The 25,222-nt window shown below is 48.0% G+C and overlaps 1 protein-coding gene across 2 annotated transcripts in view; it reads left to right on the plus strand.

The window, feature by feature from the left end:
* ccser2b (coiled-coil serine-rich protein 2b) overlaps nt 1-23,773 on the plus strand; it is a 75,737-nt gene extending 51,964 nt beyond the window's left edge. The window contains exons 8-12 of one of the 2 annotated variants that reach the window (XM_072666636.1): nt 427-513; nt 6,684-6,785; nt 10,653-10,737; nt 13,176-13,215; nt 18,500-18,725. In XM_072666636.1, coding sequence (XP_072522737.1) covers nt 427-513; nt 6,684-6,785; nt 10,653-10,737; nt 13,176-13,215; nt 18,500-18,629 — 444 coding nt within the window. In that variant the 3' untranslated portion in view covers nt 18,630-18,725. Of the gene's footprint in view, nt 1-426; nt 514-6,683; nt 6,786-10,652; nt 10,738-13,175; nt 13,216-18,499 lie in introns of both variants that reach the window. The other variant, XM_072666635.1, reaches the window with a different exon arrangement.
* The last annotated feature ends 1,449 nt before the right edge of the window (nt 23,774-25,222 follow it).

The following is a 25,222-nucleotide window of genomic DNA, read 5'->3' on the forward strand; positions in this document are numbered from 1 at the left end:
TCTTTAAACAGTCAGGTGGCAAGGGTAGACTCGCACATCTCCTCATATTCGTGTGAAGCCAGCCACCACCTATTATTAAACCTCTGCCAATGCGTCATCGCCGAACAGCCGACACGCTCAGAGAAAAGCGCAGGGTCCCCAGCTCCACCACACCAACTGTACAGACGCCTGTATCAGCAAACACTGCATGGCCAGTTGTGCTCTCTCAGACTCCGTCAGCTAATGGCAAAGCAGCATGGCTTGAGATTTGAACTTGAGACTCCTGGGCCGTAGTTGGTAGCACATTCGACTGCTGGGCCACTCTTTAAAATCTGTAATTGTTAATTTGTACAATCTGCTAGTATTATGTAGTACATTAGTAGGCATAGGTTGTTGCTTACATAGCTCATCTGTGTGTTTTTAACCTTATACTTGTTGCTGTTCCAGGTGGAGGAGCTGCTGAAGGAGGTGCAGAACCTGAGGGAAGAGCTAAGGGAGAAGGAGATGCTAATCGCTAAACTCACCCAGCAGATGGTACGTCTTTTTTCTTAGGGTATGTTCAGACTGGGCTGGCTTGATTTGATTAAAACCGAACCCTGGTGTGATGGTTTAGAGGAGGTTCAAGTTCCACCCTGCCATGAAAACCTTGATGTGGACCAAACAAGTGGACTAGTTCTGAAGGAACTTCTCTGCAGATTGATTTGAAGTATGAGCACATCACAGACCAAAGGAGCTGAAAGGGTTTCAGTCAGGAGCTCATTATAATAGTGGGGAAACATGAAATCTTCTGCATCACAGGCTCAGTCCTGGATCTCTGGTCCATTTCTGGATCACAGGCAGTCCTGGATCTAATCTTTTGCTCAGTCCTGGATCTCTGGCGTAGTCCTGGATCATAGGGGCACGTCTGTATCACAGACACTGTCCTGGATCATAAGCATAGTTGTAGATTACAGAGGCACGTCTGCATCACAGGCTCAGTCCTGGATCTCGGGGCCATTTCTAAATCACAGGCTCAGTCCTGGATCATAGGGGCACTTCTGCATCACAGACACAGTCCTAGATCTCAGGGCTGTTTCCAGATAACAGGCAGTCTTGCATCTAATCTTTTGCTCAGTCCTGGATCTCTGGTGTAGTCCTGGATTTTAGGGGCACTTCTGCATCACAGGCTCAGTCCTGGATCTCTGGTGTAGACCTGGATCTCAGGGGCACTTCTGCATCACAGGCTTAGTCCTGGGTCTCGGGGCCATTTCTGGATCACAGGCTCAGTCCTGAATCATAGGGGCACTTCTGCATCAAAGACACAGTCCTAAATCTCAGGGTCCTTTCTAGATCACAGGCAGTCCTGGATCTCTGACATAGTCCTGGATCTTATGGGCAGTTCTGCAACACAGGCTCAGTCCTCGATCTCTGGGCCATTTCTGGATCACATGCATGGTCCTGGATCTCCTGTTGTGGTCCTGGATCTCAGGGGCACTTTTGCATCACAGGCTCAGTCCTGGCTCTCTGGGCCATTTCTGGATCACAGGCACATTCCTGGATCATACGCATAGTCCTAGATCACAGGGGCACTTCTGCATCTCGGGGCAATTTCTGGATCACTGGCTCGGTCCTGGATCTTGGGGCCAATTCTGTATCACAGGGGCACTTCAGGATCACAGGCTCAGTCTTGGATCTCGTGCCATTTCTGGATCACAGGCATGGTCCTGAGTCATAGGGGCACTTCTGCATCATAGACACAGTCCTAGATCTGAGGGCCGTTTTTAGATCCCAGGCAGTCCTGTATCTGCTCTTTTGCTCGGTCCTGGATCTCTGGCATAGTCCTGGATCTTTGAGGCACTTGTCATTTCAAGTAGATTAGATAATGCAAATGTTTTCTAAATCCTGGGGCCATTTCTGGATTACAAGTACAGTCCTGGATCTCTGGGCCATTTCTGGATCACAGGCTCAGTCCTGGATCTCAGGGGCACTTGTTAATTCAAGTACTTTAAAGTAGGTACATAATGCAAATGTGTCCTGGATCACTGGGGCATGCTCCTGGATCACAGGCTAAATGTCAATTGAATAACTTTTTAGTAAATACATGCAAATGTGTACCAAAGCAGCTATAAGAAAACTAGAGCACTAGAGTCCTGTCTGGGGGAAAAGTACTCCATCTCTGCAGATTCTCTTCAAGAACTAAACCTGCAAGTCATACAATATCGAAAACTCGTATGTCGTTATACGAGAGACTTCCCCCCCCACTGCCCTCATGGGTTAGAAGTTCTGCTTTCCCATTTGAACACCGAGCGTCTGCAGCGGCTCACGTAGTGCAGCAGGTAATGACTCTGTCCGGCCCTGCTGAGCTCACACACGCCGCACTTTGATCTCAGCTGCTGAGTGATAAGCTTCGTTTGAGCTCAGCTTCATTTGATTTTACACTAGTTTGCCCCTCTCCCCCCCGAATATCCTGGGCAAGCTAATAATGTTGAGACTGCATATCACACACTAATCTCACACCTTAAATAAAGGACTTCTCGCACAACCTGTGGACACTTCTTTATCTGCCTATAAGTGACATTTGTGTAAGGACTTGGCAGTGTTTTAAATGGCACCTGCTGTCCAAGCATTGAACTGGTCATCGCCGATTTGATCTCTAGTGATGCCACAGCCATCCATAAGTCTGGGGGTACCAAAGAGAACAACTGTTCTTGCTCGTTCTGGGTGGGTGGGATGGTCCTCCATCTCCCACCTCCCTTAGCGTGGGCAGTGCTAGCCAGCTTGGCCATCTGTCAGCTGTCACACCAGAATTAGCTGTTAGCATTCTCTACCAAGCTTTTTGAGCTCCAGCAACATTGCCTTAGCAGCAGTTTGAGAAGATCTGGTGGAGCTTCATGTGTTGACATGGACTTTGCTAGCCTTCACCCTTCTGGCACAGGGAGCATTGTGTGATAGAAGAGTCCTAGCTGGTGGGGGAAATTGGAGATTACCTCTCTCTCTCTCTCTCTCTCTTTCTCTGTGTTCTACACTATTCTGTGGAGCTGCAGAGCTGCTTCAAGGACCTCTATAATTTAAACTGTAGGGTTTGTGTGCCAGGGGTGCGAGCTTATGCCTGCAATGTAACACACACACACACACACACACACACACACACACATTCAGTTAGCCTCAGTACACTTTTCCTCTGAGCTGTGCCTCATCTCACAGCTGCATCTGAGGACTCTGGAGTTACCTTCAGTACACTCTTCCTTGAAGCTGCATCAGGGGACCCTTTCATTTGTAACACCTGGCGAAGGCCTCTGGAGCGGCCTTCAGTACACTCTTCCTTGGAGCTGCATCAGGGGACCCTTTCCTTTGTAACACCTGGTGAAGGCCTCTGGAATTACCTTCCGTACACTCCTTGGAGCTGCATCAGGAGACCCTTTGCTCTAAAACATCTGCTAAGACCTCAGTGCAGAGCTGCATCCCGGGTCTCTGGAGTTTAAGCTGGAGGGTTTGTGTGTCAGAGGTACACACTAATGCCTGCGGAATGTAACACACACACACACACACACACACATGGTTACCCTCAATGCACTTTTTCTCTGAGCTGCATCAGGGGACCCTTGACTTTTGAGATACTGGGGGGGGGGGGTCCTCGGTTTGGAGCTGCATCTGGAACTTCTGGAGTTTTAACTGTAGTGTTTACTGTGTACGCCATAACACACACACACACACACACACACAGTTCCTCTTTCTCTGTCTCTGATCTTGAGTGTCTCTCATCTGCTGTATCTCGGCTAATCAAGTTGAATAAAGTCTTCCAGTGCTGCATAAAAGACAGGAGTGTCACCGCTGTCATATTGATTAAGACGGCTCTGCTCTGCTCTAATGAATCCACTCTTTTCGGTACACACTGTTACTTCAGCTTCCTTTTTAAGAGCCCGGATCACAGAAACCAAACTGTCCTCCTACTTTCAACTGATGGACATTGTACATACACATTGGCCTCTTTTCCACTGCAGGTAAGACACAATCCGACCAGTTACGGTTTCTTTTTCCATTTAATGTGTTGCTAAATTATCTGTTAGCATGGTGTAATCATGCCAAGGAAATGCCAAGGATGTCTGCTAGCCGGTGCATCAGCGCTGCGAAGGTAATGCTAGCTTCCACTGAGCGAGCCGAGCCGTGGTAGTGATGTAGGATGAGCCCGGTGGCCGACTCAAGTGTGCTAATCTTCGTTATGCCACAGTGCGCTGAAGTCTACTTGTCCCCACACTAACGATCAGTGCAGTTAAAGAGGCTGAACTGGAACAGCTGGTGTTGTATGTATTAGATACAATACAGAGACAATAGCCAGTATTTTCTGTACTGGAAATATAAAGACCCAGGATCTTTTGGCACAAAGTTCATGGAGCCAATCAGGGCCCTATGCCGTTAAGCCCTCCCACCGAACAGTTCTGTGGCCCTAAGTACGGTTAACAGGTAACTCTGCTAAGAAAACCGGGCTGAGCATTCTGTGCTGAACAGTACACTCCTTGGGGCTGCATCATGAGTGGTTACCCTCCATGCTGAGAATTGTTTGAGAATGCTTAGAACCATGCACAGAACCCCTCCCCCTCCAAAAAGTCTGTTTGATTGTACCATTTTTGTGAGGTCACCGGTTTATTTACCATTTATGCACCACATCAGATTAGCTCCGCCCACTCACACTGAAGTTATAAGGAGTGTTTCAGCCTGGACTGCCTTCTGAAAAAGGCTACCAGTCAGAGTAGAGCTCATTTACATATCCCCTATCTTATCGAGTGTTTTCAGCATGCGAGCTACAGCACGTTGTCTTTGCTGTGTGGAATCCGGCTCGTCTGTGGCCTCTCTGACGTCGCCGTACGCCTGCAGGTCAGGCTTCAAGGCAGCGCTTTACTAAATGACCTTTTAGCCATTAGCTTTAATACAGGATCGGCTCTCTGTGGGACACGTGGAGCAGCTCTGTGTGAGTGTGTGTGAGTGTGTGTGAGAGGCCGAGTGGTTCCTCTGCACTTAGCTCTGCAGATTGAGCCTCACAGTTGTGTAAAAGCTGCCCGGTTTCTTCTGGCCTCTTCATCGTTCCTTTAATCTTAGCTGCTTTCATCCCTCATGCCACAGCAGTGTGTGTGTGTGTGTGTGTGTGTGTGTGTGTGTGTGTGAAGTGCATCATAGCTATGTATTCAGCTATTTGTTGATTCATTTGTCCATCTGCCCATTTGCCTGTTGATTCACGAGTCCATTCATCGGTATTTCCGCTAATTTGTCTGTCTGTTCGTCTGTCTGTACAGTCATTCATCTGCCTGGCCATTTATTTTTTTGTTCTTCCATCTGTCTCTCCGTCCAGTCCGTTCTTTCGTCCATTTGTCAATTTATTAGTCCATTCATCTGTCTGTCCGTTATTCACTCGTCTGTTAGTTTTCCTGTCGGTTCTTTAGTTTGTCCCTCCATCTGTACCTTTGTTCATTAGTCCGTATGTCTTTCCGCTCTGTTCTTTTGTTTGTCCCTTCATTCGTCCATTCATTGATCTGTCCGTCCATTCGTCCAGTTTATTGTTCATTGATCGGACCGGCTGTTCGTCCATCCGTACAATCGCTCGTCCTCAATTGCTCGATTTCTCCAATCTTTTGTTTGTGTGTACTTTTCTTTTTGTTTGTCCATTTGTTTCTGTGTCTGTCCCTCTGTCCATTCGTTGGCCTGTCACTCTTATGTTGGTCCGTTGATTTGTCCATTTGTTTATCTGTCCGTCTATCAGTTATGTAATCAGTTTATTGAAAACCGGGCTAAGCATTCTGCGCTGAACAGCGTCTGGTAAAAGCCTCAGGAGTGGTTACCCTCCATGCTGAGAATTGAGCATGCTCAGAACCATCAGATTAGCTCCGCCCACTCACACCGAAGTTATAAGGAGTATTTCGGCCTGGACTGCCTTTTGAGGCTCGGCTTGGGTAGCAGAGCTCTAGGAAAAGAGTTCAGGAGGGAGGCTTCTTTGAACGGCTCAGCGGCAGGGCCCGGGGGTTTCATGTTCAAATCTCGAGCCACGCCGCTTTGCCATCAGTGTCCGGAGTCTGAGGGAGCACAATCGTCTGTGCTCTCTCCAGGTGTCTTCAGGTCTGAACATGACGGCTGCCCGGTGATGCCCTATCAGCAGCAGTTTGAAGAAAGGGGCAATGGCTGACTTTGCGTGCATCTGAGCAGGTGTGAGGAGCATTGCTAGTGCTAGGGGGAGCTTAGAGGGGTGGGGGATTAGTTGGCAGGACCACTTTGGGAGAGTTTTGACCACTCTTTTATGTGTGTAAGTAGTGACGCATTCATTCCATCTCTCTGCTCTAATGAAAAATGACAAAGCATAAGAGAGAGAGAGAGTGAGAGTGTGTGTGTAGAAGCACTCTCTCTACCACACCGCCTCACTGCCTCACTATCTTCATCCCTTCAGCTCACTTTCTCTCTCTTTCTTGTCCTGAGTGTTTACCCGCCCGTCTCTCTGCTGGTTTCCTTTGTGAAATAAAAGCATGTGTTCAGGGGCGTCCTGACCGCTACCTGCAGCCATTAGACATACACACAGACAGGCCATTAAATCCCTCCCTTGCCCACACACACACACTGACTGTGTGTCTTTTCTAGGTATTGCTGAGGGTCTAGAAAGGATGGTCACGTGTCATATGTGTACAGACCTGTCTTCTTTAACGTCCAAATGCTGAGCTGTTTGTATTTGTATTATCTCTGAACAGGGCGCCCCGCTGGAGGTGCCGCAGTGCCACTGCCCACAGGGGGAGCCACTGAGCCGAGGGCAGCAGGACAAGAGCACTCAGACCCCGTGGAGAGTGCAGAATGTAAGTACACACCTAGGAGCACTCCGAAAAGCTCACATTCGTACTACTGGACAAATCAGTGTGATAGAGGTGGGTAGCTGCAAGGTGCAGATGCAACCTAATGCTCAGATGTTTAGGTACGCTATATTGGCCCCCGCGAGACAGGGCTGCTCCATGAGTGGCCTGAAAAGCTGAGATTTGGCCCTCCTGAAAGTTACCTACCTAACCCCACCCCAAGGTGATTTGTTGAAGCAAGAAACCCACACTGGGATGGCTAGACAACTGGGTCAGAACATCTCCAAAACATCAGGCAGCTCTTGTGGGATGTTCCCGTCTCGTTATGCAGTGGTCAGTACCTACAAAAAGCGCTCAGAGGAAGGACACGGAGGTCCCACCTCACAACTTGCAGGACTTAAAGGATCTGCCGCTTACATCTTGGAGCCAGACACCACAGGACGCCTTCAAAGATCTCTTCAGGTCAGAGAAGCACATATTTGGGTGGAGCTCCTATAGGTCAGCCATGCCGCCGGCCTCCCGAAAGTGTTGCTGCTCTGTAGATGAGGCGGTGGATGAGGAACGCGCCCCAGCTCCCTGCAGCAATAACGTGGAAATTGCCCGGCAGCTGCTGTCGTCTCCTATCCCGCCGGCCGGGTGATGGAGGGGAGCAGTGGTTGGGATTAGGTCTGGGGGAAAAAAAAAGAGGAAGTGTGAAATGTGTCCTGCAATAAGCAGCGCTGACGGACGCGCTCGGCCTCCGAAGAGTTGGTGTAGGGAGAGATGAAGGGGACGCTGGGCAGCCCGGTGCGGTGAGGCAAAAACCCAGCGCTTAATCACACACTCAGCGGGCCGATGGCCAGCGGGCCGTCCCTCCTCGCCAGGATTTATGCACCTTTGTGAGTCGAGCGGTGCAGCTGGTGGGGTTTAGATTTACGCCCGCCGTCTGGCCTCACCTGAGCAGAGTAATAATAGGAGAGAGAGTGTTTTTTCGGGAACAAGCTCCACACACACTCCAGGGAGGACAAAGCAGACCAGAAAGACGGCCCAGCTGGACAGGAAAAAGCCCACAAATGTGTTCTTTCATAGCAACTGTTGATAGGTTGGGCAGGCCTTCCAGAACAGTAGGAAAAATCCCTTTCAAATGAATGAGAAGCTGCAGGACAAATACACCCCAAGCCAGGATCCACATATAGAGGCAATGCTTATTTCGCAACCTGCTAAACATGCTTAAGGGTAAGGCACTGCTCTACCCACTAGAACAGTGGATATCCTGAAGGAAACAGGTTGGCGGTGCAGCTTAATTGGTTGTCACTTCTAGGCAGTTGCTAGACTGTTGCTATGTGGTAACTAGTGTGAAACTGTTTTGCTAGGTCCTTGCTATGATATCCTAGGGGGTTGCTTTGGTGTTGTTTAGTGGATGCTAAGTAGTTACCATAGTGTTGCTGGGTGGTTGCTATTGAGTTGTTTAATGATTGATAAGGTTTTGCTAGGTGCTTGCTATGTTGTCCCAGGTGTTTACTGTGGTGTTGCTACATGATTTGATTGATAGTCGCTATGGTAGCCTAGTTGGTTGCTTTGGTGTTGCTAAGTGGATGCTAAATAGTTGCCATGGTGTAGTTAGGTGGTTGCCATGGTGTTCCAGGTTGTTGCTGTGGTGTTGCTTGTGGTCACTAGGGTAAAACTGGTTTTGCTTGGAATTTTTGGTGTTTTGCTATGGTGTTATGCTATTTCTAGGTGGTTGCCGTGGTATCCTAGGTGGCTGCTTTGATATTGCTAAGTGGATGCTAAGTAGTTGCCATAGTGTTATTGTATGGTTGCTATTGAGTTGTTGTGATTGATGTTTTGCTATGTCGTCCCAGGTGGTTGCTGTGGTATGGCTGAATAGTTTTCATAGTCTTGCTAAGTGGCTGCTGCGGTGATGCTAAGTGGTCACTATGGTATGCCAGGTGGTTGCCATGGTTTTTGCTAAGTATTTGCCTTCATGTTTCACAGTGGTTGCGAGTTGTTGAGTTGTTATTAGTTAATATGATGTTGCTAGTTGGTCAATATACTGTTGCTAAGTAGTTTTCATTCTTTTACTACTTGGTTGCCATTAGGTTTAGTGGTTGATATGATGTTGCTAGGTGGTTGCTATTTTTATATTAATCATATATTACTTGCTTATATAATTATTAGTCTGAACATTTAGTATTTAGCAGAATAGTTGCACACGCTGGGCTCAAAACTGTGGAATGTGTTTTTGGTAGGTGGGGCTAAAAAAGTCAAGCCCTGCTCCACAGATGATCAGTCACTTCTGCTGCTTGTTTTCATGATTGATTTAAAAATATTGGCATCCTTAAAAGTGCCTATTATATAATCTTCTCTTTCTCATTCAAGTCAAGCTCTTTAGTGATCAGACAGTGTCCAGTTCCTCTGGACAGCTGTCGGGTTGCCATGAGCGAGATGAGAAACCTCCTGAATGAAACGAGGCGAGAGGTCGTTCACCCCGTAAACCGAAGAGAACCTGCGATAGGACGCCTCAGATCTATTCAGAACACAAGTTTGAGCACCTGGAGTGCTGATGGTCATTAGGAGGCCAGCTGTTGTCAGTGCTGGCAGTGGGCTTGGGCAGTGCTAACACCCCCACTGTATTGTCCACAGGGGGCTGCTTCAGGCTGGAATGTGGGAGATGAGGCTCTCTAATGAGTGTAATGTATGCTCTAACCTGTCTGTCTTTCAGTGGAAGCTTCTGAAAGGTGTGTGTATGTGTGTGTGTGTGTGTGTGTGTGTGTTAACCCCTTAACCTTCAATCAAACTTAGGCCGGTAACTGCTGATCACCCAGTTATTGCTGCAATATGTCATCTATGCTGGTCTGATTGTGAGAAATTGACCTGTCCAAGCATCCGTCCACATTTGCATTCTAGCTACTGTTGCTAATTTGCACAAGCTTTACTGGATGTTGACCTGTTCAGCCTACTGCGGTGTTTACATTGTGACCATAGGCGAATGGCAGCAAACTGAATTTTCCATATTTAACAATGAAGCAGAGATATTTTTATTTTTTGTCTCATTTTGCAAAAAATATATTTTTTGTTCAATAGATTTTTTTTGGGTTTTTTAATTTTTACTAATTTAAATAAAATAAACATTTTGTTGCAGTAAAAAAAAAAGTTCAACAAATATTTCCTGCTTATTAACCCACCCGTTCGTAGGTCCGACCAGCACTAGCTAATGGAGCAACACAAGGAGGGTAAGGACACGAAGCCAGACACCACCTCCAATGCTCTGCCAATGCACCATCACGAGGCAGCTGAGACGCTCTGAGAAAAACACGGGGTCCCCAGCTCCATCACATCAGCTAACAGACCCCTGTGCCAGCCAGCATCCCTTAAGAGTAATGGAGGAAGAGAGCATGGCCAGTTGTGCTCTCCCAGACTGCAGCTGCTGATGGCAAAGCGCCATGGCTCAGGACTCTGGACCCCTGGGCCATAGTAGTAGTGCATTTAGGTCCTTTGGAAGCTGCATTGGAATATCGGCTGCGTCAAGACGATGCGACTAGGCTGTCCCATATCGAAGGCTCCTTTTTATTTTTTTTAAAAATTGCAGCATTGGCTACGCCCTTATATACCGCCTCCATTGACGCGTGCAGCCCCTGAATTAGGACGCAGCCAATTTTAATGTTTTAACTAATCAATTATGCCGATTATATTCTTTTATTTGCTGCAGTTGTGTTTATAAAGCTGATCCAGCCTAGCAACATTAGTAATGAATGAACAGATTTGTGGGCGAGGCCTGCACTGGTCAGTTAAAAATGTTAAGGGGTTAAAGAGTGTGTGTGTGCGCGCATGTGTGTGTGTGTATGTGTATGTGTGAGGTGGTGGGTCAGTATCTCTCTCTCTCTGCACACACAGGGCATGCCGCCTGCTCTCCTCCTGTCTCCCAGGCGTGTGCAGCAGGGGAGTTCACGCCTGTGTGTGCCCGTCCACCACCAACAGAGTGAGTCTCTAACCCCCCCCGGCCTGCGCCGTCCGCCCAGCAGCTCCCCACAGCGTCCCCTGCCTGCTGTAGACTCCCGGCCTGTGCCATCACCTTTCCGTCCTCTCCCCCCGTCTGTCAGTCTGTCTGTCTGTCTGTCTCTGTGCGCCGGTTCGCCAAGCCACCGCATCTGCCTTTCCGAACCACCGGCAGTGCTGCTAAGACCCTCTGCTGCCCCCCTCCGCACTCCGTGCTCCTGCCTCTCACCCCGACCGCACATACAGTTCAGTCTCTTCCTCTTGTTCCCAGATCTCGTACCACAGTCGCTCCCGCCTCCACTCCACAGATAGGCACATACCTCCTCTACCTCTAAACAAACCTCTCTCTCTCTCTCTCTCTTCTGTTTATCTCTCTTGTTTTTGACTCTCACTCTTTGACACTCGCTCATTCTTTCCAACTCTATATGTCACTTTTTGTGACTCACACCTCTTCTTTTTGACTCTTGCTCACCTTTCACACTTTCGAACGCTCTCTGACTCTCACACCTCTCATTCTTTCAGATTCTCTCACTCTTGCTTTCACCTTTCCCTCTTTCTGACTGTCTCACTTTTTCTGACTCTTGCTCTCAGCTCTCACTTACTGACTTTCTGACTCTTGCTCTCACCTTCTGATCCTCACTGTGACGTCTCACTCTTTCTGACTCCTTCTTATTCTGATTCTCCATTCTGACTCTTGCTCTTACCTTCTGACCCTCACTGTGACGTCTCACTTTTTCTGACTCTCTCTTATTCTGTTTTATTATTATTCTCTCTCTCTCTCTATCTCTCGTTCTCTGCTTTTTCTTGTTCCCTAAATCATGCCTCTTTCACTCTGTGACTCTCTAGCTGTCACTCTCTCATCACACTCTTCTGAACTCTCTTTCTCCTATTCTTGTCCCTCTTAATCTCTCTTGCTCACTACTTCTCTCTCTCTACCTTTCTCGGCCATCTCTTGCTCTCCTCTGACTCTCTTCCCTGACTCTCTTTCACTCTTTTTGACTCTCAACCTCACTCACCCTCCCCACACTCTTCCTCCTCTCTCTCTCTCTCTCTTTCTCTCTCTCTCTCTCTCTCTCTCTCTCTCTGTCTCTCTCACACTCTGTTTGTGTATGTATTTATTTCTGGTTGTGAAACATAGCTGGATCGTATCTCCAGTGGGTCGGACAAGGTCAGACCTGCTCTGCTTTATCCTCGCCTGCAATCAGAGGCTATTTGCATTAATGTGGTGAATAGGAGCAGTAAGCCACTGTCTGCTGCGAGTTACAGTGATTCGTATCGGCCCAGGGCTGTTCGGCAACGTGGGAAACCTCCAGTGGATTAGGACTGCTATAAAACCATCAAAATACAGTCAACTGTAGCAATATTCAGTTAGTCAGAAAGTTGATTAGCGAGTCATAAGCACATTAGCAGGTATTCGTCAGACAGTGTCCCGTTAGCTTTGTTAACCCCTTAACGCTCCATAGCACATTGTGTACATTAAGAAGTTTACAATCAGCCAATCAGATTTCTGAATCAGAGCTGTTCGTTGTATGATAGAGCGCTTCTGTCACGTAATCTTAAACATTGCATTTAATGAACGTGAATGCGACTGAAAATACTCACCCGTCGTCTTCCGTCGTGCCGATCCCAGCCGGGTCGAGTGGCAGTTTTGACAGCTCTTATGAAATAGTGCGTAAAAAAATTAATAAAAAATGCCCATCATCCTCTTCTGTCCCACACTGAGATGGCTGATGAGTGAGACGCTGGGAGGCTGACAAGAACTGATACAGCTGAGAGTGTGATCGTACACACACACACACACATTCTGTAATGAATCTGTGTGTGTGTGTGTGAGTGAGAGCTACACAGCGGTAGCACACACAGCCTAATTCATTACAGCATGGGTTTTGATCTTGATCCGTGGGACTGCGATACCCCGCAGCCGTGGAGGAGGAGGAGGGAGGGCAGTATTCCGCTTCTTTTGGGCTAAACACAGACACACACACACACGTCATTCGAGCAGCACTGAAGCAGCAGTGCGACAGGCCTTGTTCCCACACTCCGGTGGCGCTGGGAGGTGATGTAAGTGGCTCGTTCTCCTCGGCTAACGAGTGGAAAGGTGGAGAGCAGACCCCTCCCACTCCGCTAGTGTCTTTTTGATGTTTGTTTTTGTTTATTTTGTTTACACCCTGGCATGCGATGCATGAAGCCTTTGGCACTGTGGCAGCTGGATGAGGCTTAACCATATCAAACACGTGCTGGGTGTCTGATGAACGAGTTGCTAAACAATTGCCGTGTGTGTGTTTGCGAAACAGTGAGAAACAGTGTGTGTTTGCTTGTGGTGAGCGTTCCCACCCAGCCATTCCACTGTGCTCCTTTGACTGACAGAGCTCTCCTCTCCTTGTCTCTCCCGCTGCCTCTCCCAAACTGCCCCTGGCACAGGAGTGGAGGAGCTAGTGCATTACTTCAGAGATACAGCGTGGTACAGTACTGACTTTTCTCTAAAACTTGCTCCCAATCCCCACCTGCTCCATTGTTACACACCCCCACCTCCAAGTCAACCCATTAACCTCATCCTCAATCCAACCTCCTCTGTTCCCCCATCTCAGATCACCCACCCAACCCAAGATCGCACATCCACCCTATTCCTGAACCCAGTCCACCTACCCACTCTTATTTCTGGTCACCTACCCCTGTCTGGGCACCCTATTTCCTACCCCTGTCTGGGCACCCTATTTCCAACCCCTGTCCAGGCATCCTGTTCCTCCTTACCCCTGTCCAGGCACCCTATTTCAGACCCCCTGTCCACGCATCCTGTTCCTCCTGACCCCTTTCCAGGCACCGTATTTCAGACCTCTGTCCAGGCACCCTATATCCAAACCCTTTCCGGGCATCCTGTTCCTCCTGACCCCTTTCTGGGCACCCTATATTCAACCCCTGTCCAGGCATTCTGTTCCTCTTGACCCCTGTCCAGGCACGCTATTTCCCACCTCTGTCCAGGCACCCTGTTCCTCTTGACCTCTGTCCCGGCACCCTATTTCAGACCCTGTTCAGGCAACCTTATTTCTGATGCCTGTCCAGGCATCCTGTTCCTCCTGACCCCCTGTCTGGGCACCCCGTATCCGACCCCCTGTCTGGGCACCCCGTATCCGACCCCCTGTCCGGGCACCCCGTATCCGACCCCCTGTCTGGGCATCCTGTTCCTCCTGACCCCGTTCCAGGCACCCTAAATCCATCCCCTGTCCTGGCATCCTGTTCCTCCTGACCCCTTTCCAGGCATCCTGTTCTACCTGATCCCTGTCCTGGCACCCTGTTTCAGACCCCCATCCAGGCACCCTATTTCAGACCCCTGTCCAGGTATCCTGTTCCTCCTGACCCCTTTCCAGGCACCCTATACTCGACCCCTGTCCAGGTATCCTGTTCCTCCTGATCACTGTCCTGGCACCCTATTTCTGACTCCTATTCAGGCAATCTTATTTCCAAGGCCTGTCCAAGCATCCTATTCCTCCTGACCCCTTTCCAGGCGCCCTATTCATCCTGACTCCCTGTCCGGGCACCCTATTCCTCATGACCCCCTGTCCGGGCACCATATTTCCGACCCCTTTCCGGGCACCATATTTCTGACCCCTGTCCAGGCACCCTATTCTTCCTGACCCCTGTCCAGGCACCCTATTCATCTTGACCTCTTTCTGGGCTCCCTAAATCCAACCCCTGTCCAGGCAACCTGTTCCTCCTGACCCCTGTCCGGGCACCCTATATCCGACCCCTGTCCAGGCACCCTATTCCTCCTAACCCCTGTCCAGGCTCCCTATTCCTCCTGACCCCTGTCCAACCGACCTGTTTCTTGTCTTGCCACCCTTTTCCTGACACCAGCACATTTATTGTTATCACAGCCCCAATTCAATCCACAGTTTAGCCACCCCATTCTCTGTCCCCCAGTTCATCCTATTCTCTTGTCTTTCACATCTCTTTGTCCCAAATCCACTTGTCATAATGACTTGGCCCAATCAAACTGTGCCGTTCTCCTACCCCTGTCCACCTCATTATTTCTCCACCCCATCATTTCCATACCCTTGATCCGTCCCATCACCCACCCCCCCGTCCAAGTTCCCCAGTCCATATTCCCTGCTTCAGCAATCAGTCCTCCCTAATACATCCACCCAACTTTCCAACCTGCTTTCAGCCAGCCCTGTCTGCTTTACCAGCCCCCCCCAGTCCCACTGCTCACTCTGTACTCACTCTGTCCCCACCAGTGCACCTGTCTTTTTCCTGCCTATTCCCCTATTGCCCATCACACTCTCTGCAGACTAGAGAGCCCAATCATGGCTGTCAGATTGTTCAGAGTATCTTTACCTCTTTGGCATTTCTCCCCTCCTCTGTTCCTCTCTTTTTCACATCTGTTTAGCTGTCTTTTTCAGTGTCTTCTCTCCCTCGCTTTTCCACAGTCTCCCTCTTCCTCGAACACCGCCTTATCCTCCCACCACCTCATTCTTTCTGTCTTCATTGAATTCAGTTACAGTAGGTGGTAAGATGAATGTTTGTCTAACATTATAACACAGTGAGTTCCTTTTTGTAGCAGCTGAAAATGGTCCTTGTACAGGTGGGGGACACAAAAAAAAGCACTTTGCTCAAGCCATTCATTAAAACCGACTGCAGTCTCCTCCGGGTGTGGTGTGTCTAATGAGTTATAAAGAAAAATTTCTTTAATAACCAAGGGAGTTTCTGTGTTCCGAAACCAAAATCTGGGCACCACTTCCAGACACACAAGGAGAAGAAGACGAGGACACCCTGGAAAAATTAAAAAAAAAATTGAATCGTATATGCCTCATTTCATTTAGCGTTCTGCAGTTGATGACCATCTAAGACTTTCTGTGGAGAAATGTATCGAGTTGAACTCGCGTTCCTTTGTCTTCCAGGAGTGTTATGAAGTGACAGGATGTCTAACTGCGGCACGTAGAGGACTAATGATATAACCTGAGAAACACACCGCTCTCACCCCAATGCCTTCGCATCATTTCTGTGGTTATTGATGATGACGGCGGCATGATAACTCTTTCTGATGCATGAACTTCCACCGGAGACGGGCCACAGTGCCCATGTTAAAATCATCTCCTTGCAGCTCAGATCATTTTTCGCAGTATTTCAGCACTGTTTCTTGGCTGGCTGAAGGGTGTTGGATGGCTGCTGTGTTTTGGTTGTGTCCTCAATTAAGTATGTCCTGATTGATCTGTTTGGTCTGATTTATATACCTTTTGAATCTGACCGTTAATATGGAGTCTTGTCCAGTGTTTGCAGATGTACATAACTTACAAAAACACACAGTTAGAACTATGTACTATAATTTGGAAGGCCAATTACTCAGTTGTGTTCTCTCTGACTCTGGCTGCTGATGGCATGCAGCATGGCCCAGGAATCAAACTAATGATCCTCAGGACCACTCAGAGCCCCATTAGGTTGATTATACTCTAAAATGGTATAGTAAAGTCACTTGATTTTAGTGACGTGCAAGGGTTTGGGCACTCCTGGTCAAAAAAAAAGGAAAGCCACCCATCTATAACAATATGCTTTAGCTGGTGATGGGGATCAGGACATCCCTCCCTGTACTTCTAATTTGAAGTGCCCAGTGCTTGTGGAAATTGCCTGTGGGGATTGCATGGCGTTGCCAAATGTGTGTTGGCATTCAGTTTAGATGGGGAAACGAAGTTGGGGGGGATGCGTGACACCAGTGGATGAGGGTTGGAAGCAGCTGGCAAGGGACAAATGTAGAGAGGCGAGACGAGGACAAGAAGGAAGTGAAGATAACTCTTGGGTTGCATAGAGTGCATAAAGTCTTTCAGCCTTTGGCCACTGTGTGGGTGAGTGCCTGCCGTGGTATTTCCCATATAAAGTCAAGAAGAATTTTCGATGCCCGTCTGGACTTTTTACGTGTCCTCTCCATCACAATATCCTCACTTGTTCTTCGTTCACTATAAACTCTCTCTCTCTCTCTCTCTCTCTCTTTTGCATCTCTCTCCCTTTTGCTGCCTTTACAGGCTTCTCTCTCTCCTTCCTGTTTTATATCTCTCTTTGTCTCCTTCTAAAGCTTTTCACCTCCCTCTACTCCTTTCAGGATCCCTGCTTTATTCTTTTCGTCCTCACCTCTCTCGCTCTCTAACATTTGTGTCACATTTTGTCCGCCGCTGGTTCCTAATCTCTGGTGAGCCTCCATAAATTATTTATGAAGCGGCACAGAGACGCCAGTGCCCCTTCTCGACTGGCCTGGCGTTCAAGACCAAAAACCTCCCCAACAGAAGGGCGGTCGCTGCTGAGATTGGCCGCACAGTGTGATCAATCTCTCTCTACCCTCTCTCTTCCTTCCCTCCCTCCTGTTGGCTGTCGAAAACAAAAAAACAACAAAAGAATGTATTCTCGAAGTCTGAGCGCTAGGCTGGGGGCAAATATTGACAGGGTGGGAGATCAGAACAATTGATGTGGCCAGCGTCATAAAAATGCTACAGTGTTTATTACTGAGTGGAAAAGGGAGGAGGTGTAGATGGGAAAAAAGCCAGTAGGTGGAGCTGTGAGCCAGGAAATCCTGTCTAATAGTGGCTGCATGAAACTGATCCGACTGGGCCTCAGAGCTTGTGCAGGTCTGCTTTGTCTGATCTGCTGCAACACTGGGGCTTCAAGCCAGAGACTTTTGCTGGGCATTACGTTGACTGAAGCCCTGAACTGGGCTCTGACTCTGTGGATTACAGAGCTTATTATCGTTTAACACTGCATTTCATTCAGTTGCGCAGCTTCTGTCAGCAAGTGCTTGTGTGTGTGTGGTGTTTTTTTTATGCCTCAAAAAAGTACTAGCCCAGCCCATCCTGTGGTTACATCCAGCCAAGAACGTCTCCATTCAATTCTGCAGATGTTCGGTTCGGATTTAGTACTGCATAGGGTTCAGTAGTCAAGAGATCCGACATTGCGAAGATGCCCCTCAAGCAGACCTCAGAGTGAGGAGGGTGTCAATGCACTCCATCGCCAATCGAACAGCCGAGCAAACATCAAAGGCTCCATTCCACAATAGCACGGCAGTGGTCCGGCACCTTGGCTGGGAGAGCTCTCCATTGCACACTGGAGCATCTTATGGAATAATTCTTTTTGAAGCCGCCCAGAAGGCTGCCGAATGATGGACAGGTCCAGATCTCCGTGTGCAGTCTGGCCTTAATGAGTGGCGTTAAATCTCCCCAGATGGGCCGGAAAACCTGACCTCTCCTTCAGCACCGGCTTTTAAATTTATTTATTTATTTTTTTGTCTGCTTTCTGACAGGGCTGTGGGTTGTGAGTCTTTTAAAGATGTAAAAGAGTGTGGTATCATTCAGGTGAAGAATACGGTATGCTGCTTTGATTGTGACCTCACCCCCTCAGGTGGAAGCCCACATCACTGCTAATAAGCAAGCACCAAACCGATGAGCATCTCCCAGCTCTTACGGGTCCTGCAAGGCTTTGTGAATCAAAGCCTTGTCATTTTGTGGATGACTCTTCCTCTCCTCTCACTCTAGATTTCACACCAACAGATTAACTTTATCTTAGAGTGGTGATGAGTTTGGTGGGTGCTGAAGAGAGGATTTCATTTGCTGGAGGTTGCTCTGCAGTTGGCATTTGCTTATGGTAGTGATGACTGAAACAGTAGATACACCTTCAGTTGTGGAGCCATGCTATGAGCGATTAATCATTAAGCACCTCCCTGGGCTGACTTGCAAAAGCCTTGTAATGATGTTGTTTCTTTCCTCCCACAGCCTCAGATATTACAGCCTTCCCGACCCTCATCCAGCGGACACCACAAACTGGAAAGACCATCAAGCAGAGTCCTCACAGGGGCCCACAGTGACCTTGTGGATGCCAAATCTGATGGTGACTGTCCAGTGAAGTTCCAGTCGTGTGCTCCAGTCTCACCAGACCCCACCACGAGTAACGCCATCCTTCCTCCTCCTGTGCCCACAACTGCACCCGCCGCCTCTGCTGCTGCTACTGTTAGTACTGCTGTTCCTGCCACGTCTTCTGTCACTCTGCAGGACTGTGGTCCTGACGACCTCCACCAGCTCCTGGACACCCATCTCACGATCAGTGACTTGCACAGTCCCAAGGTCCATGCTAACAATGTGCACCTCAGAATAGGTGAACTACATGGCCCTGGCGTCCAAGTTAGCAACTGTGTTCAGCTGCAGAGGGGACACCGTGGACCCAGTGACCTTGACAGTCTGCAACCACTTAGCTGCATCAGAAGAGCTGGTGTTCTGATGAGGCACCGGGATGGCTCCCAGATAAGCCTTGGGAGAGGCATCCTGAGCAGAGCTGGGCGCCAACCCTGCTCCACCAGTACGTCCAGGACCAGGCACATGCCTCCGCCATCCCGTGGCCTCCCTTGCATCAGCTCAGCCTTGCAGGTCACTGCCCCCGCAGCGTTATCAGCACATAACGTCCACTTGCGGGGCTTCAGACCAAACCAAGCTCGGAGCAACGCAGAGCAAAGCTCAGCACGAGTTCGAGAGCTCCCCCAGCCCTGTAACTCACGCCTCCCCAAGCCAAAGATCCACTGACACTTCCTGACACTTGGAACGAGGCCAACCAGTAACCTCTCCACCCCTCTCCTCCCCTCTCCTACACTCCTCAGCCCCCCCTTCCCCTCCACAGCTCTGCCCAGGGCATCCCATCAGACTTCATGCCTCCCCTCCCCCTCCGCCCCGGCAAGGTCGTCACGTAAGCCCTGTAAGCTCTAAAAAGACTGCTCCGCTGAGGTCTTATTTATTTTGTCGAACATTGTGAGGAGCGTAACTGTGTTTGATCTGCCCAAGCTCTCCAAATAAGATGTGCACTCAAGGTTGCTCATCAGGTTGCCTGTGTTATTCAGCACATCCTTCTCGTATGCGGTTTAAAAACTCCACTGCAAATCCAGTCGCTGTGTGTGTATTCCTCTGCTGTTCAGCTTTCCCACTGTCTGTGCCAGGTGAAAGCTAAATAGGTTTTCCAAAGCTTTGAGGAATGGAAGAAAAAGCGCTATTTATAAATGTAATATATTTTGAATGAATAGGCGATTGACAATAATTCCTTTGTTGCCTTTAACCCTTGACTGGCTAATAAAATAAAAAGAACAGTTGACCCGAGTTCCATTCTGACTGGTAAAAGGAGAAGAAGGAGTATTATGATACCACTAATAACCACTCAGTATATTTTCTGTATTTACTCACAACACTACAGACTTTGTTCAGTGTCACCAGAAACGTGCTGATCGTTTGAAATGTAGGTAGTTTTGACAGTCACCCCCCACAAAATTCACACCACAATGCCTGAGCAAATTTAACAGATTGATCTTCCCTCTTTTAAGAATTGCTGTCAGTCAGCGAAGGTTGGATGCTGTCTGTTGAACGCGTGACCTGTGTCCGTCTTTATAAGCAGCTTTGGTGAGGTTGGGTCCATTCTGTTGGCTTTACAGGAATTGATTGTCCCCTGTTGCCCTTTAAAAGAGCAAAGTATGACTTGTAGCCTTTTGATTGCGTCTGATATCTGTCCCTTTGTCATGAGCAGCAGAGTGAGGAGAACCATCAGGTGCTGTCGACTGACTGCTACAGAGTGCTTTTCTCGTCCTTTTTCAGCGCCATCCTTTCTCTCCTGCCTTTTGTCTTCTTGTGTTTGCTTGCAGAGTTCTTCACATCCCTGTCTCAGTGAGAGTAGTCTATATGTGTGTGTGTGTGTGTGTGAGAGAGACTCTTTTGTGCTCCTCCCAGTCCTACTGTCTGCACTCAGTGTATGCCCACGACCAGAACTTTCAGAGGAACCATCTTCTGCAATCGCTCGCCCCCGTCTTCCCCCCTTGTTCCATCTCTCTCTCCTTCCCCAGCTCTCCTCCAGCAGTGTGGAAGCTTGTGGCCTGCGGGCAGAGCCCACCCACCCAGCGCGGTAATGAGCAGGAGTGCTGGGAGCCTGGGTGTACCCGGCAGCGCAGAGTCTCTCCAGCCTTCAGGAGAAGCAGCTCAGAACACCGAACCATGAAGAAGAGAAATGGAAGCGTAGGATCGACTACGCCAGCGTGGAGATACTCAGGACTGGTTGGCATGGTTACCGGGATGAGCTGCACAGCAGTAGTGGGCTGCCGCCCATTGGCTGGGTCTCCATGGGTCGAATTGCCATCTCGTTCCCCGTAATTTTGCTACATTATAACAAAGCAGCAACACAAGTGAAATTCCTGACTGCGGAATTGTAAACTGGAGCGGTCCGCTGCGTTTTTATCTCAAAGCCATAATCTGAGCCTTTATTGTTTCAGCTAAGTCAGGAGGTTCACGTATACTGTATAATATGCAGTGTATTTTTAAGAAGCCTAACCTTTAGTAAATGCACTGTAGTACTCTGTGATCAAATGGAGAAGGTCCCGCATGCACTCCACGCAATACTTCCAAGGAAGCAAAGTGATGCTACCTGCCTGTAGCTTATCTGTCTTTCTATGCAAGAAATGCCCTAGGCCCCAAGTACAAGCTCGGACATAGCTGTTCACTATACTGGCCTCTGTGGAAGATTATTATGCGAAAGCTTCCTGGTGGCTGAAGTCTGTTATGTAACCTCTCTTCATATCAGTCGTGTGCTTGCATGCCGTGACCCACAAAACTCACAAATCTTCTGTTGTTCTGTCTTCGAACCTGTGGTTTAAGGAGCCAGAGAGACCTTGCAAATTCTGGGTCCTGCAGGGGCAACTTTCCTTTATTTCCAGTACCCTTCTGCAGACTGTATCATGCCACTCGCAAGTCCCCTCAGTCTTCCAGTTGCTCAGTTGACACATCAATCCCTCTGTCCGTTCCTAGGACCCAGTTACCACAACGGTTGCTTTAGCTATACTTACCACCAATCACGCTCATCTTGTTACCTGATCGATATTGACAGCTTAGTCCTTGTAGGACAAGTCGAATCTGTTCACCAGTGCACATTGCAGTAGTTCATCCACCTGAGGTTCCCTTGCCCCGTCATGGATGTCTCTGTGCATAAGGCTTCACTGGTGACATTCAGCTAGTGTCATCTTTGAAGCGTTTCAGACTCTGAAACGCTTGGAACTCTAGGAAGTCTCTCTCCCAATGTGCATCAGCGTCCCACAGATTAAACAAGATGCCCTTGCTGTAATCCCTAAATCCCACTTTAAGTGCACTTGACTTCCAAAGCGGCCCTTTCTACTACCTCTGCATACCCTACGCACTCGCTAACGGCATCCCACTCTGGAACGAGAGCGCACACCTGAGCACACCCAGACGTGGCCTCTCGAAAAATGGCCAAGATGGTAGAGTGGCCTGAAGAGTATCTCTGTGTGTAGATAGTTCCTGTTGACTGCAGTTGAAGAGAGTGGGATAATGCGAGCACCCTTCAGTTGTCAGCGAGAACCCAGTAGTAAACATACACACGTACACTTTCCATTTTCAGGGGGTGGAGGGGTGCTTGAAGAACTTGAAGATGCAAGGCACGCTGAGAGGGACTGAAGCTTTCTTGACTTTGACTAGTGCGAGAGCGTGAAAGTTGATCCTTTTCAGAGTTGGCTCAGATTTTTTTTTTATGAGTGTTTTTTTTTACAGACATTATTTATTAGAGTTCTCCACTGTAGTCTTTATCCTGGTTTGTTGTTTGCAAGAAAAGCTAGCTTTAACTTTCTGTAACCTAGTGGAGGATCTGATTCTTTCAACTCTGTCTAGATGTGTCCTACAGCACAAGTGCCTTGTAATTGCTTTAGGATGTCACGTTTTGGAGCACTTGGCATGGTTCCATCAGGAAGAGTTGTTTTGAGTTAAAAATTGCAGCTCTGCCGCCTTGACGGAGCTGGCTGCCAGCCTTCGCTTCCACATAGGGACTGCAGGAGGGGCGACAAAAAGCTTGCGAGGACCAGCAGGTTCTCAAACCACGGGGCATCAACCCTGCTGAAGATGTGAGCTATGATGCTGAGAAACTCATGTATTTGTGAACCACATGACCATAGGTGTATTGCACTCCGTTTGGGTTTCCTCAAGGTCTCCTTTTCTTCTTGTGGTTCCTGCTTGTGGATTTCCGCATTGCGTATTAACACACTCTGAACTCAACCATACAATATCTTTTGCTCAGTCCTAACACCCTGACGTGAAATTCAACACTAGATAATGAAGATGTTTGCATGAGTTTGCTTTATGTCCAGCTCTGTGCCACCGAAACGAGTCCGTCCTGCAAGGTGTGATTCTTGAGTACGCCAACTGTCTGACACTGGAGTTCCCTTACTAAAACTAGACAATACTGCTCACTGATTGATGCCGGTTCAGCTATTACCAGTAGTCCCTATGCCAGAGCTTCACCCTGTATGTCATATCGCTCACTATAGGAGAGATCTCTCAGTGTTAGCCAAATTCCGGTGTTATCCTTCGTCCAAACCTACATGGCATGGTAGTCCCAGTCCTGTGGTGGGACTTCTTTTGCAGAAGCATCATGGTGTTCCCATCCTCTTAGCCACAGTCGGTTTTTCCACCAGCTTAAGAGGTTCTTCGCACCATGATACTTCAGGGAAAGAAGCCCTGGGCTTTTGCATGCTCCCATTTCTACCGATTTTACAGATCTCTTTCAAACCATTCTGCGTACCCGACTGCAGTTCCTTCACCACTGTATGCACCGTGATTGTCAGTGGTTGTCAGTTATCTAAAAAGCCCAGCAGTCACTTACTACATCACTGCCTGTCCTTAGCAATGCTGTTCTATTGATTTTTTTATCTTCTTCTTCCCCATCGTGACTTGACAGCTGTTTCATTGTTCTGTACATCTTGTATTTTTAATTTGTGCAATAAGAACACGGAGAAGAGCTTGAGCGCGTATGCACTGTTGTACCATGTGTAATTATGACTAATTTATTTGAACATTAATTACAGCAAGTGTTGTTGTCACCAAATATGGAAGAAGAAAAAAAAACAGAGAATGAATGTCTTCAGCCAGACACGCACCAAGACTGAGAAAAAGTGATGTTCTTGTCTCTATGTCCTCATGTCTTTGCTTTGAGGCGGAGTGTCTGGGAGTTTGAAATAAAGACGGCACTAAAACCTATTGTCAGCCTCGCATTCATATTTTTTGTGTGGTTTTGTGTTTGTTTTTTTTTGTTTTTGTTTTTTTGTAGACCCAGTCGATTCATCTACGGTTCGCCCACAAATATGTTCGTTCACAGCAGCCATAGTAGCATTGGACACAGTGCTTCACAGAGTCAGAGCATAGGCCAACATCACATTGAACCAAAGAAATTCAAGCTGGGGTTTCCGGGAAGGCTGACAAGGAACTTGTGCACACCTGGTCACTTTATGTGACTAGTATCTGGATTCTATCCTGGTAAGATTTAAGCCACATGCATTTACACAGGGTAGTCAAATGTATCTCCAGTCTGAGTCAGACTGAAATCCTGTTGCTGTGGGGGGACGGAATATGCAGATTCCGAGCGATTGTGTTTTCAGCCTCTTCCAGTGCTGTGCTTAAGATGGTTGCTGTTTTAAAATTTGCAGTTTTACATGCCGTGATCCTCCATGATCATCTTCCACGCAATGCAAACCCTGATCACTTGCCCATCTATGAACTGCATCAAGAAGTGTTTCAGTTGTACTGGGATAAGTTCTGGTTGTTGGATGTGTTTACACTGCAACATGTGGCTCAAATGCATCTTCTACCACCTCCTGAAGCAATCAGATCTAAATTCTGCTTTAAATTAGTATTCTATTTGTTTACTCTTGCATTTTTATGTGGTTTGGTTATATCCAGATATAACTTTGACCCTCAAGATGATGTGACCATGTGTAAATGGGGTCATAGTTTAAGCTCACTGGAACTTGACCGTTTCTAATTGTTAATTAATCAGAATCCGATCATTTAACAGTTCATGAAACTACCTCCACCATGTTTGAAGGCCGTACCTTTACCTGGCTAGCTCTCACTGTGAGATGTTGATTAGACTATCTCCACCATGTTTGGAGGCTGTACTTTAGCCTGGCTGGCTCTCACTGAGTTGTTGGTGAAACTACCTCCACCATGTTTGGAGGCGGTCCTTTAGCCTGGCTAGTTTTCTCTGAGAGTTGTTGGTGAAACTACCTCCACCATGTTTGGAAGCTATACTTTAGCCTGGCTAGCTCTCTCTGTGAGTTGTTGTTGAAAATACCTGCACCATGTTTGGAGGCTGTACTTCAGTGCTCTATTACAGCCACCAAGAGGGAGATTCAAATAATATAGGAGTGAATTCTGTGAAGTTCAACTTCATATCCGACTCATGTACCATGGCAAAAATGAATCTAATGTCTGATTACTGTCAAAAATGTGCAGATGTTGCTATGGTAACACGAAAAGGTAACCAAGAGTCTGTTCTGCAGGAGATTGTTTAACTACAGAAAACGTACATTGTACGTCGTGTTAGTTTGTGCCCCACTCTCCCCTACGGTTTGTGCAAATATGCAATTATCCCCAGCTCTACTGTTTATTGTTTGGATTATAACTCTGTAAGCT

Source organism: Salminus brasiliensis, chromosome 22 (genome assembly GCF_030463535.1).
Source record: "Salminus brasiliensis chromosome 22, fSalBra1.hap2, whole genome shotgun sequence".
Taxonomy (NCBI): domain Eukaryota; kingdom Metazoa; phylum Chordata; class Actinopteri; order Characiformes; family Bryconidae; genus Salminus; species Salminus brasiliensis.